Here is a 14,610-nt window from a genome sequence, read left to right on the forward strand (position 1 = left end):
GTGGGCAAATGTGAAGCATTAGCGCACATTTTGGCTTCGGTCGCTGCTCCTGCACGCTCCCGGCATTCTGATGTTAACAGGAAGTGACGTCACGTGTCTTCTTCCTGAGTTATTTGGGCTTATTTTGTATTCCACGCTACACAAACCCACAAAGAAGAGACTAGACCGCAGAAACGGTGGCAAATCACTTTAGAAACAACAAATATTGGGTTAAAGTTGCAAATAGTTGCGATTTCGCGGGGTTTGCTTGATTTTGCGTTAATAGTTGCGATCACAACATCACGAAATCCTGGAGGGTCTGATTATATGGATGGTGCTGAGGCGGCTGTCCAAAACATCCCTTTAAGTGTACTCCAGGATCCAAATGTGAAATTAGTTGAATTCTTTTGCTGTTTGAGCAGCAACAGGACATCACGTTAAAGAGCCGATTGTCCCTGAAGCTCGGCTGTCGGCGGTGAGATCTGACTCACATTTCACACTTTTTTGACAACAAAGATTTTTTTTTTTGAGAGGAGAAATGGTGCAGCTTCTGGTGTTTCTTCACAACAATGCTTTTAGTTTTCTGCTGAATTTCTTTACTTGGTCTCATAAGGACAGATTTGTGTTGATGTTTTTGACGCTCAGAAACTAAACTCACTTTTCTAATCAACATCCAGATCATTCATATCTTCATTCATGTTTACATATTAAAATTAGCATCTTAACCACCAGTTAAAAGGCAGAAATATCCCTTGCTGTTCAGGCTGCTGCTGCGGACTTTAGTCTCCATCAACTTTCCCAGAGTGAACATTATTGCTTCCATTTTCTGGAATTTTGTTCTCTCGTTTTGTCCTCTGCAATTTCTGTGAAAAAAGGTGACAAATGTCTTCCACACTTTGCAGACAGAGAATGAAATTATCTCTGTAGGACACTTGTGGGAACTGAGTTCATTTTAGTTTCTATGGAGCCACTTTGGGATCAGAGTTTTAGAACCAGAAAAAAAAAACTGTACTGCTCAAAAGATTTAACCCGACAAAAACATATTTTTATTTTCCGTTACTTTTGACATGGTCTTGATCAAGTTCTCCAGACTTTCTGCAGACTTTCTTTCAGAGCTTTTTTTTTTGCATTTTGTTGCTTTTTCACTGCTTCAGTTTGTGTATCTGAACATTTTCCAGTTAACTTTCACCTCTGAATCATTCAGATATATAAAAAAATCTAAACTCAAAGGTTGAACGGAGAACCAGGTTATAATTTTAGTGTCTTTGTTCCCATCAGCCTGCCACAAAGACACAGTTTGCTCCTTTTTCTTTAGATGAAATATCAAAGATAACACAATTGGACAGAAAAAAGGGATTTAGCTCCTAGAAGGTGATTCCTAAAGAGCTGTTAGATGAAAACTTTGACATGCAGTAGATCATTCGAAGGATGATGCATCTCTGAGGTCCTGGTTCGGGGTTTGATGGATTTATTTGCTGGTTCACCTGTTGCAGAAATGGTTTTTAGGCCTGATTTTTTCCCCCTAGTCCCTGTACCTTATCGCCATATTTTAGTTGTAAAGTTTATTAAAGATGTAAAATAATGTTTGGTTAATTTGTGGATTCGATGAGGATTTGAATTTCAGTTCTGACCGAATATGAGGCAAATAAAATATTCCTGAATACGAGCCAGGATTTACTGCTACGTCACTCAAATTCAATCGTTTTTTTTAATGTTTTTGGGTTTTTTGCTGTTAGATAGAGGAAGCTTTAATTAGCCCAACAGTAAGTTGTTAGCTGCTCGCTATCACTGATGCTTCCTGTTGTCCCCCTTCCAACTGTTGGTCCAGAACAGGGATGGTCTTTGCAGCGATGCTAAGGTCTTCAGGTGCTTCTCATTAAAACTAATAGTGTGATAAGTTGTAGAGGATTTAAATATCAACAAAGACTGCTACAGCGAGGTTGTGGTGGAAGGCTGGGGAGCCGTGGCAGATGGCGTATTAAGACTCGCCACGCTGGCCTCATGCCTGGGCAATGATCTTGATCACGGCAAAGTCATGGACCAGCTTTGAGCTGACGTGATTATTGTAGTGGTAGCTTCAGAGTGACCCGATCTGTGGGAGTCGGTGAGTATGAGAAGGAAGGAAGGTTTTTCCAAATTCAGTGCAGTCTGCCCACATTCTAACAGGTTGTGCAGGTCATGGAGAGCGTCGTGGGTTCATCCATTCATCCAAGGCTGAATGAGCCGTAAGCCTGCATCTCTCTGAGCTGCGACAGATTTCAAACAGCAAACACATTTTCTCCCAAAGCAGTCACAAAGTCGCCCTTTTTGAGGGAAGCACTTTACTTAGATGTGCTGTTTGAAACTAGAAAATAGAATTTTCCAGATTCAGTCTCTGAGTTTTGACTGTTTGTGACCAGTGAGCTGGTCGGCTGCGTTTTGAGCAGCCATTTTGGAAAATCGTAGCCTATTTTTGTGCACGACTTGCAGTTTAGGCCCCCCTGGCCCTCTTTGAACCCGCCTCGTTCATGGATTAACCTGAACACTTTTTAATTGACTATAAACAGATCAAGGCTGCAGACTTCTGTGACTCAGGAAATTGAGAAAACTTTGAGACATTTTGGAGACCGCCCTTTACTGACGGGAAGTACGGGAAAAATGAGACAACTCTGAAAGTGTTTGACAACCTGTAACCAAACTGAATAAACTGTAATCAAACTGAGACATATTTAAGACAATTAGGGACTAAACTGAGACGAAGAAGTTTGCACATCTTTAGCAGGAATGTTATTTGTAGTTATATACTTGTGTGTTTATGTTCCAGTTCAGTGGGAATCCAAGCTAAATCTGTCTCTAATTAGTTTCAGCCCAGTGAGATACAAGCTTTACTCTCAGCTTCTTACTTTTAGCAAAAACTTGAAAGCAAATTTAGAGACTATTTATGAAAAAACAAGTTATAAATAATTGGACTTTTATGTAAAGCTTCAGTGTAAAGTAGTGGCTAAAAGCTTGAAACAGGCAGCAGTTAATTTAACTAAATTCAGATTATTTTGTTTCTTTACTTTAGGTTCAAAATAAAAACAAACATTTTGATACTTGAACCTTTCTGCAAACATGTTAATTAAGAGAAAACCTGTATTTATCTAAAGCTGGCTCGTTTTCATAATGCGGTGCAGATGAGGCAGTTTTATGAACACGATTCGGAGATAATGAGGGGCTCCAGGTTCATCTTTCCACTCGGGAACAATTTGTATCACAGTCAGCATCTCCAGCTACATGATTCCAGTCTGTGGTCTCGTCCTTGGAGGATGGAGAAGTTATGAACCATCAGCATTTCATCCTGGGAGATTTCAAGAACAAATAAATCTACACAGACATAATCAGCTGAAGGGAAATCATCAAAATCTTGTTTGTCATTGATTGTTTTTTTCTCTGAATCAAAGTTCTGATTGCGATAATAATCAGTTTTTAATAATGTGTGTGTTTGATTAAAGCAGAGGAAAATCCACAAATGAACAGTTTGTTGCAGAGGTTTGACTTTAAACCTGAGGTGTGATGAAAAGCAGCACCACTGGTCCCAGGTGTTTCTTCTCATTATGATAATTTGGATTGCTGTTCGATCCCAGCCTCCCCGAGCTCAAAGGTCTGAGTGATGTTATTGACTCTGAAGTGGTTCCTTGGAGAAGGAGGCCTTTAACTTCTCACTGATACAACGAGGGACCGACGGAGGGGAGCACCGGGGGAGGAGGGGCTCTCATGGACCTTATTTGGGTCATTTCCTTGTCTTTTTTCAGTCTAGTGGAAACTAGAAGCTGGTTAGAAAACATGTTTGGTGATGGACACACAGCTTTCCTGTTCATGCACTTTTATTTAAAACCAAAGGCTTTTATATTTAAAATTTCAGTGACTGAAAGGAAAGATAAACAAAAGCCCTGAAATATGCTGATTATAATCTCGGCATTCATAAGCAATAAATATTGACGAGCTTATGATCCCACCAGAGAGTGAGTTTAATATTATCATCTGTGGACATTCTTTCCCTAAAATGGCTGAAATGAGTTTCTCTTTCCTTTTAAAGGCGTAAATACTCTTGATTTCAAACATTTCAGTTAAATCAATTAGCTCCACATTGCAGACTTCAACAGTTCTTATTCTCTTCTCTCGAAATAAAAAATGCAGAAAGAGTGCAGAAACAAGCAGTTAGAGAAAAACTAAAGGGAGACATGGAGATTTTTACTGATCACCACCTCCTCCTCTTCCTCTCAGCCCAGCTGCAGACAGACGACCAGAGGATGACTTTCAATGAAACCATCAGAACGGAGTTATTATCTGCAACTGATTTACGTTTGCAGTCAATCCTAATCCAAATGTCAGCTTCAGCCAACACAAACATGGCTTTAAAGATGCTGAGATAATATTCAGTGTGGTAGTAGCTGAGAGTCATTCACGAAACAAACGCTGCGTGCAAACAGATCATGCAAGAAATCAAAAATATCACATGAGAACGAAAATGCTGGCGGGTGATATGCATTACAGCAAAGAATGTAGGCCTTTAATTACAGAGTCTCTGTCTTTAAATGCTTGGATATAATGAAATACCTGGTGTGTATAAATACTTTAATTTATATCCACTGACTTCTGGATGTGACTTTCTCCTGAACTGAGGATAAAGTTTTGTTTTCTGATTAAACAGCAACAACAGGATTTTAACACGTTTTATTTGAGGATGAATCATTTCTTTCCTCACACGCCTGCTCTGTTTTTGTGAAGGCAACAGTGCAGCAAATTACTTCTCTTCCTTCAGGTGGTGCCTCTCTGGACTGAGACTGTTGCAACTAAAAACTGCACAAAAAGAACGTGAATTTTCCGATGCAGTTTCACTGAATTTCTGAGTGTTTGCGATTCTTTTGAATCACGGCATATTTTTGTCTGCATTATTTGCAAACCTGCATTCCAGACTGTGCACATTATTTCATCGCCCTCCTCCGCCCACATTGTACCCTCCTTGGCTGCCCTAATCTTTAAGATTTAATCTGCAGGAGCACACGGTAGAAATGATCCTCGGCGTGACCTTTAGACATGGATATTTGCCTCTGATATTTTCTTTCCTGTGCAGGAGTCTAAATAAAAGCTCTGGTGCTCTGACTATTCAAAGAGAATATTTGTTGCACAGATTTTATGAACATGTTCAAAAGTCCAGCAGCAGGACAGCCAGCCTCTGAGACACATGTGAAGAAGTTAAATGTTTGCAGGACATTTAGGAGACTCCCTCATGAATGCTGTCCAGCAGCTGGCTGCAGCCCAGTGAGATCCCACCTTTACTTGTTTCTCCTGAGACCCAAACTCCAAAAGGCTCTCAGGAGATGGTGAATTCTTCACACAAACTAAGAGCTCTGAGAATCTGGTGCTTTTATTTTCTTCTAAATGCCAGGCATAATACCTCATTTAAATGTTTGTTTGGCAGCGCAGTTTGTGTAAATGTCACTAAATCCTAATTCCAGTCAATCCTAATTTGCACTTGCAAATGACGTGCAATCTGTTCACGAATCCTGGCTTCAGATTACTGCTGCCAGAATGCACCAATTAAAACCAGGGACATCTGCACGTTTTCAACTAGTTTTGTTATTAAAATGGCAAAAACAAAGAAGTCAAAGTGTTCATCAGATAGGAGGGATTTTATTGGGCTTTTAAGGTTGCCTGCAATTAAATGAGTTTGTTCTTTAGCATGATGCCAAATGCTTTAAAACCTGAAGAATAATCATTTATTGCATTTTGTGTCCCACCAGGCCACTACGGGAAAGACACCCTGCGTGTCGGGGGCCCAGACATGCACAACTTCATCTCCTCTGGCTTTGTTACGCTCGGACGTGGCCACTTGAAAGGTAGTCTGTCCTCGTTATGTGTTCAGATTAATGATGACTTCAGTCACGCAGCCACGGTGTCATGCTGTCGTCCTCTTTCTGCCAAATGACTGTGCTCAGGACTGTGCAGCTAAAGAATGTGACTTTTGTTTCAGCTCAGTGGAAGTTGGACATCGCAGCTCATAATGGCTTGAAGTGACATCTTGCAAAGTTCTTGCACACATTTTTGTATCTATGATTAAATCCACACGTCTAAAGACAAAGTAATACTTCCACACTCTGCAGGCAGCCGGTGTGAGGGCAGCACGCCGCGGCCATAGACTTTTCTGCTATTGTTCTCTTTTGTTTGAATGAATCAGAAGCAGAGTTGGATCCGGTCCTAAACAGGAGGCTGCTTGTGTTTTAACAGCGCAGCAGTCCATAGACGAGTCGGGCCAGATGACCTGGCAGGGGGACCTGGACATTCCCATGTCTTACGGTACGTTCTCCAAATGTTTCGACCTGCTTTCTGCTCGCACACACACACACACTCAGTGATCAGCTGAGTGACGTTGGCTGATAAATACGGTCACTGAGTTCTGGTTCTCTGCTGGTGGCTTGGCTGCAGGTTTGAATAAATGTTTGTGGTTTATATCGAAACAAGGCAGACATGAAAACTTTAAAGTGTGTGTAAGGTAAGTAAAAAGCATTCGACTTGCTTGTGTTGACAGAAATAATCCGATAAAGTTTAATTCTTTCGACTCTTTGGGCTGTTCTGCTGCACAGGTTGAGGATATCGGTGATCCGAGGCTTTAAAAGAACAATTCAGGCATTTTGAACTGGGCTTCATGAGTAGAAGTCATAAATAAATAATATCTTACCTATTATTGTAAAACGTTTATTTTTAATCAATCTCCGTTTGGTTTGAGAGGCGCTGAGAAACTCAGGATGCTCTTTTTAAATCATTTTCTTTGAACATTATAGCTTTTTTCTGTCTTTTCTGGCCTTTACCTTAAGGTTGTCCGGTCATTCATAATTAGCAGATATTCCTACAAAACAAACAAACAAATAATGTTTTTGTTTATACTTACTGTTGGTTAAAGTTGGCTCTTATTTAATGCACATTTTTTAGGTTTAAAGCTAGTTTTCCTTTCATAAAGTGATCAACCCGGATGGACTGGATCGTCCTGCAGCTCTCAACCGACACGTATTACTGCCCTGATTACAGAAGCTGTCTCTTCAAAGCGGAGGTCTTGTCAGCCTCGTCTGTCGTTCATGTCTCAGTTTAACATCGAGCTGTTGGCAGCCTTCCTCCTCCTCCAACACCTCCTGGCAGGAGGAAGGAGACAGACAGATGTGCAGCGCTGCGTCCTGCTCCACATCTGCTCCGTGAAAACATCCTGAGACTGCAGGGGTCGTCCGGTCAGCTTCATTTATTAAAGTAACCGGCTGAACTTTCAGAGACAGGTTTCTAAATTTGTAAATCCTAGTTTGACTTTTATTTTTATTTTCTCTCCACTGGTATCTAATAGTTTTATTTTAATTCTACCTTTTTTTTGTTTAATTTTTCATTTCTCGTAATGTTTTTCTGCCGTCTTCCATCCTTCATCATTCTTATCCTTTAGTTTCCTCCTTTTCTTTATTCCAAATTGCATTTTTTTTTCACAGATCTGATTTAAATCCTTCAAGGTAGAAAAGTTTATTTGAGAATTTATGAAGTGTGTTTAATCTGCTTCTGAGTGAAACCTACCTTTAGAATAATTTGTTTGTGGTTGAAAGTAAATAATACTGAATACTAATACTCAACTCGCGGTGTGTGTGTGTGTGTGAGTGTAACACCCATGTTGTGTGGGAGCATCACTGAGAAAAGAACAGTACACGCAGCACAGATTTGAATGTACGTCAGCCGGAGACGATAAACAAACATCCGAGTCGTGTTGTTTATATTTCTGAGTCTGAGATGAAACGTTTCTCAGAACCAGAGCTGGTCCAGTTTCATGGTGTGGTCCAGTTTCATGGTCTGGTCCAGTTTCATGGTGTGGTCCAGTTTTATGGTCTGGTCCAGTTTTATGGTCTGGTCCAGTCTTAAGGTCTGGTCCAGTCTTAAGGTGGTTTTCTGTCAGAGTTTAAGGAGAACGGAGCCTTCACTGGTCCAGTTTCGTGGTTTCATTGTCTTTATGGAGGATCTGTGGTTTTCAGTTCAGACTCACTGAGGAAATGTTTCCTGAGCTGAAGGTCCAGAAGCCTGGGATCCTCAGGGTTCTCTTCAGGATCTCAGCTGTTCTGGACAGAGATCTGGGATCTTTTGGAGGTCACATGATGACCTCTGGTACCACTGAGACCTTGACTCCGTTTCCTCTTTCATCCCTCGATGTTTCTCCTTCTTCCTGATGTTACAGCCACTTCGGACTGCTTCATCTATCACCTCTTTATGATAATAATAAACATTTTTCTGCAGTAATGACTGGATATCAGCTAAACAACCCATAAATTAATCATTCAGAGAAGTTCAGCCTTCCTCTGTGTGTTTGGGAACAGTCCTCGGTCACGTTGTGGACAAACACTCGGCTCACTCTCCGGTTGTTCTCCCCGCCTGTGGCATCCACCCATGTGCATCTTGCTTAATTACTTTTTCATGACTTGCTCCTGTTTTCGGTCCTGAGGGAACTGCCCCCACCTCACCAACCCCCATCCCGATCCACTTAAGGTGACCTTGTGTTACTGGGACGCTCGGCTGCAGCTGTAATCCCCCCCGGCCACGGTGTCGGCCCATGTGTGGCGGAGCAGGAGTGCAAATGGAGGGGTGTCAGGGAGTGCCAAGAGGATATCACTCTCCTGCTTTACTGCCATTACTCCGAGTGTTTGTGGGTCTTCATCTGTGGAGCTGGTCTTTGTTGAGCCGACGGTAACTTTAAACTCTGAGGATGGCGGATCGATGGAATCATGTATGGTGAAGTCATCGTGTTCACCCTCCTGACCGAGCTGCTTCGTATCGATTCAGTCAGGAGGAGGAGAGCCGGACTCGCTCTGGATTCAGTGACTCCTCTTCGAGGTTTACGACTTTCTCTGGAGGAAAGAAGATCCATACGAGGTAGAAGAACGTCTTTAAGACTGGATGTTCTCTTTTGTTAAGAGCCAACATTTACGTTTGTCATGAATATGATGATAAAAAACTAAATGTTTACTACAAACAGCTGGTTTGACAAATATAGACATAATTAAAGGCCTAACATTCTTTGAAGGAATGCATATCACCCGCCATCTGTGTTTGTGTTTTCTAAGGTCAGTTATCTTAAACTGGGTTGGCTCCAACTGAATAATCTGTTTTTACTTTCTGAGTTTCATTCAAATCCGGCCCGTGGTTCTTTCAGGAACAGACAGATGAACACAATATCAACTTAAAACAGTAAATCACCTCAGCGTGCAGTAAGATAACGTTTCAAACGTCAGTTCAACCAGCTGGAACGATCCAGGCTGCTTCATGTCTCACCTGTCATTTCCGCAGCGGGGAATTGGTTAGAAGGCTGGAAAGTGTTCATTTTTACTGATCTTTCTTCCATCTAAATCTTTAAAAGTTTAGAAATCTGTGATTTATTTTGTTTACGATAAAACACAGAAGACTTTGGAACAGATCTAAAATAAATCTTTAAAGCAGTTTTCACTTTTCTGAAATGACTGCCAGCTTTATAGAAATGAAAGGAAAGGATGAATCTGTCAGTGTGAGCCCAAATAAATAAGTGGACTTTGAGGCGCCGGCTTGGTGCCACCGGGAGACAGACGACCCCTGGGTCTCATCTTCAAAATATAATATAGATACAAAACAACCAAAATGAGATTTGAACCGTGACACAAAAAGAGCAGAAGTGAAACAATATCAGTGAGGCCAAAAACTATAAAAAGAAAATAAAAATAAAAAAACACATAAGAGTTCAAACTAATGCAAGAAGAACAATCAGCTTCAAAAAACTACGTTTGTATTTTGCAAAAATCAAGCGCAAATTGTTGCAAAATGACACGGAAATCAAAAATTGGTGAAACTGAGACACAAAACTGCTGATTTAAAAAGCAGTAAAATGCATCAACATGGAACGGTTACAGATATAGTAGATGTGAAACGAGACAAAAAAAAAAAAAAGATGTAGAAAGTGGCAAAAATCAGCCAAAAAACAGAGGTGCAAAATTACCCCAATGTGCTGCAATAAAATGTGCAATTTTAACTGAAAATGAAAGTCTTTTTTAGATTTGTTTCATAACAAAACAGAATAAGTTATTTTCTTACCTTTCCTGATGATCCTTCACCACAACATGTCTGCCTTAATCTTATTTTAGTTACTTTCTCTCTAAACATCAACTCCAAACACACATCCAGGTCTTTACGGTGGCGTTTGACTGCTGAGAAATTCAGTTAAATGCAGAATAACCAGGACGAACATTCATCCAGTCATTTAAAACACAAAGACAGTCTCAGAACCATTTCAGATACCTGAGATTTATTGGAGTGAGCTCCCAGCAGTTTTTGGTCGTCTGCAGCAAGCAGCCGATCTAAACCAGCATGAAAATAAACACCATCTGAGGGGAAAAACACATCGGAGTTACCACGAAGAGAGAAAAAGGAACAAAACAAACCTTTCTTGTCTTCGGCAGGTTACTTATGTATAAGCAGGTCTGAACGTGGAGCACCAAAGAGAAGCCCCGAGGTGGGGGTGATCCGGAGTCCACAGCTTAAAGTCCTGACGCCAGCAGGCAGCTGCAGGAGAAAAGCTCTCACCGCAGCCGATGTTTCGACTCTGCAAACAGACAGTCTGTGTGTCAGTGGAAGTTCTTCTCAGCCCACGTTGAGCCGCATGTAAACACATCATGGGCCCAACAGAGTCACTCTGTCTCACTTTTCCTTCTTCTCCAGTTTCTGTCATTTGTTGAGTTGTTGTTTTTACAGTTTTCTGCTCCCCGTAGTCGTCTGAAATCCTGAGTCCTATCTGCTGCAGACTCGTTGGTGACAGCGTGAGGGAGAAAAGGGAAGTTTTCAGTTGCAGTTTCACTGAATTTTAGGTTTGTGATCGGCTGCATTTTGTGCAACCATTTATTTCTGTGATCGTAGCGTACACAGCTGTATTTCTGCTCACACTGAAATAACAGGGACTAAACTGAGAAGGGTTCGAGTTTAAAGACAACAAGACCGAAGTAATCAGCTTTAACAGATTTATCATCCTGTCTGTTTCCAGATTGAATTTTACTTGTTTTTCTGTTTGAAACAGTCGTATTTAGGTGATCTCAACATCTGCACACCCTAAAGAGCGCTCTGCACAACCGACCAGTTTCTCTGAGATCTTCCAGGATCCAAACTAAAATATAAAATTATCAAACTTCAGATACGAACTGAGACTGAGTCTGAAATCTGTTTCAGACCCAATAGTGCTGATAATTTTTATGTTGTGTTAGTATTTCAGTTCCTTAAATGCTTGTTTTAATGTCTTATATTTTATTGTTGTTAACTTTTGTTTGATGGAATTGCAGAGCACTTTGCTCGGCTATTCTGTAGAAAAACATTTGACTGATTTTAGATGCCTGCAGCCATTTGTTGCTATTTTCAGACATTTGTCTTGAAATGTTTGTGTTCAACACAAATGTGCGTCCCAGAGAGGAGGATGAGAAGGAGGCCTGCAGACTGAGAATCCCAGCGAACATTTCCAGGAGTTTCGGGGATCCCCTTCATGAATACATGCTGGCTTCAGGAACTAAAGCCTGTCACAAAGACACAATTTGTTCCCATTTTATTTGCTCAACCTGTCAAAAAAAAACACTAAATAACACAGTTTGACAAACAGAGAACAGTATTTTGGCAACAGCAAGTTATAATTAACTGTAAACTGAAGGATGAGGCGTCTCTCAGGTGTTTGTTTGTTTTTTATGATATTTTCTCAGCAAAGTAAAAATAATAATAATTAATTGTGGGTTTGGTGCATGCTTGGTTGGCCTAAAGTTAATCATTTCCCAGGTTATACAGCAAAGCATAAATGAAGTGTTGCTGCTGTTTCCCTTTTTATTTGAAACATTTCTTTTGGAGGACGTACGTTTCCACATTCCAGCCCTCAGAGGCGCCCTTGGCTGTGACCTTTCCAGCGTGTAAAGTATTTGTTGCTACAGTTTTCAGACCCCATTAAAACCCTGATTGGCCTTTATCAGGTCATTTTAAGTCAGCGCAGCATTTGCTAAAGTGGCAATTTCCTTCTCTTTCTCAACGAGCTTGATTCAGAGCAGCAGGGAGACCGTCTCACGGTGCGACTGCCAAACGCACAATACAAACTGATTCGTCTCCTTATCTCCCCTGTCCGTTAAACCGCGGGATAATGAACCTGATTAGGCCTGTTACACGAAACTCACACACTGAGAACCCCACAAGTCTTCCAATCATAAACCCGAGGCTGATAATTGAAATTCATTCATTGCATCCTGACACACACACACACACACACAGATAGCCTCTTCATGCCTCTCCTCATGCATTATGGAGCACATGTTTGTTCACGGAAATCTCATCTAAAGAGTTCAGCGTAAGGAAGGTCAACCTGCGCTATCTCCCCGCGTTAAACGCTCTTATCTCAAATTAGAAATATATACATCCTCTCACATATCTGTCGGAGAATATTCCAGGCAGCTCAGGAAATATACAGCCCAGAATATAAAACCTGAAATATGAGATCAAATCGGAAATGTCAACATTTCATGCATTTAATTCCAGCTGAATCAGAGCAGGGGTCTGCAACCTGCGGCTCCGGGGCCACATGTTGGTCGTTAGTGTCTCTGCTGCGGCTCTTTGTAGCTTTGATGAAGATTCACACGGAAATTAATGTTTTAGCAGTTTTATCTGTCCGATTGTGATTGATAGCCGCTGTTAGCCGCTTCATTAATTCAACTATAACTCAATCATTTTTAAACATTTTATATTAAATGCATTCCTTAGAAGGCCTTTAATTTAATCAATAATTATTTGTGATGCAGATCAAGGCGAATTTACTTACAAAGCAAAATGGTTTCAAAGTGTCTCAGAGAAGAAACATGAGTGTGAACAATTACGCAACCTTCAGATGTGCTAAAAGTCCTTCAGCTGCGGACGAGTGTTTTCAGCAGATATCAACATTTACGGCTGTAAAATCATGATTCAGAGGAGGCTTCACAGTAAACGTTACTCAGATCACATCGGTTCCTTCGCTGACGGTCGAGTTTTTTTAAACATTCATGTCTCAAAACGTTCAGCTCGGTTGGGAAAAGAGTGCTATGACTTTTAGGATTTTCAGCATCTATACTTTTTGAATTAATTAGCTTTATTTACAAACATTTTCCCCATAGAAATATGTTAAAATCTCTTTGATTACCTCAGAAACTTCAGCGTACTGACTCCGTTTTTCTGCTACTTTTAGCTCATTTCAACTTTAGCTACAGTTTAGCTAATTTAGGTTTTTTTGCTCTGGTTTTGCTCATTTGAATGTTATTTATGATTTCGATAGTTGGAGTTTTAAGCTACAGTTTTGCTGCATTTAGCTTTTACATTTTTTTTTATACTAATTCTAGCTTTTAGGTACAGTTTGGCTAATTTTAGTTTCTGTTCGGCTTGTTTAAACTTTAATTACTCAGTTAAAAATTCATTATTCAGCAAATTTCTGCAAAGTAACCCAGTGTTCACAGAAAATTTAAATTCTTTAGTTAAAACTAAAATTCACGTCTTTGTCTTGTGTCTGATCATTTATTTTAAAAGGTGACTTCTCTAACTTCCTGTTAACTTCCTGTTGACTGTTAACGAGCGCAGTGATTGGTTGTTTCTCTCGCTGTCTGCGTCTCAAAGAATCCGATTTTCTGCAGCCTCTGAACTGTAACCTTTCAAAAGGGCAAATTCTGACAGAAGATTTGCATTTTGTAATGATGAGCTGCCATTAAAAAGCACTTTTGTGGGGTTTTTTTCACAGACATTTACAAAACCAACCATCTTCATGCAGTGTTTGTCACACTGGGGGTTGTGCAGTTTAGCATCCTGTATGAACTGGAGTTGCAGTAAAGCTGTAAAAATAATGAGTTTATAATATTGTAGCATGTTTACCAAGCAGCTCCGCCACTTTTGTTGCTGCATCCCGAGCTTTGTGTCACCAAGATGAATGCAGATCATTAAAGTGTTCACAGAAACAGCCCAGTGTTTTATCTTTTTGCCTCCACTCCAGAAATAATAAAAGCAGGTTAAACTGGCCCATTCTCCATCGCCGACTCTGTGTTTGTGTTGAAAATGAGAAGGTGGGACGTTTAGGACCTGATAGCAGAGACGGTTGGAAGAACGACATCTAGAGTCAGAATTCCTTCTTTTATAAATGTGCTTTAGAAGATAATTTAATGTCAGATCAGGACTTTTTCTTGATGCCTGGATGGATTGGATGGAGGGATGGATGGATGAAGGGATGGAGAGATGGATGGATGCATGGATGGATGGATGGATGGATGGATGGATTAAGGGAGGGATGGATGGATGAAGGGAGGGAGGTAGGGATGGAGGGATGGAGGGATGCAGGGATGGATGGATGGATGGATGAATGGATGAAGGGATGGGTGGATGGAGGGATGGAGGGATGAAGGGATGAGGGATGGATAGATTAAGGGAGGGATGGATGGATGAAGGGAGGGAGGTAGGGATGGAGGGATGGATGGATGGATGGATGGATGGATGGATGGATGGATGGACGGATGATAGATGGATGGATGGATGGATGGTTGGATGGATGGATGGATGGATGGTTGGATGGATGGATGGATGGATGGATGGTTGGATGGG

The 14,610-nt window shown here is 40.8% G+C and overlaps 1 protein-coding gene across 2 annotated transcripts in view; it reads left to right on the forward strand.

Annotated features, from left to right (window-relative positions):
* The window catches only part of LOC108237781 (protein shisa-6), a 91,795-nt gene that overhangs the window by 8,933 nt on the left and 68,252 nt on the right, over positions 1 to 14,610 (forward strand). For both annotated transcript variants that reach the window (XM_017419461.2, XM_017419462.2), the window contains exons 4-5: positions 5,745 to 5,840; positions 6,229 to 6,297. In XM_017419461.2, the coding sequence (XP_017274950.1) occupies positions 5,745 to 5,840; positions 6,229 to 6,297 (165 nt within the window). The remainder of the gene's footprint in view (positions 1 to 5,744; positions 5,841 to 6,228; positions 6,298 to 14,610) is intronic.

This window comes from Kryptolebias marmoratus, linkage group LG12, assembly GCF_001649575.2.
Source record: "Kryptolebias marmoratus isolate JLee-2015 linkage group LG12, ASM164957v2, whole genome shotgun sequence".
NCBI lineage: Eukaryota > Metazoa > Chordata > Actinopteri > Cyprinodontiformes > Rivulidae > Kryptolebias > Kryptolebias marmoratus.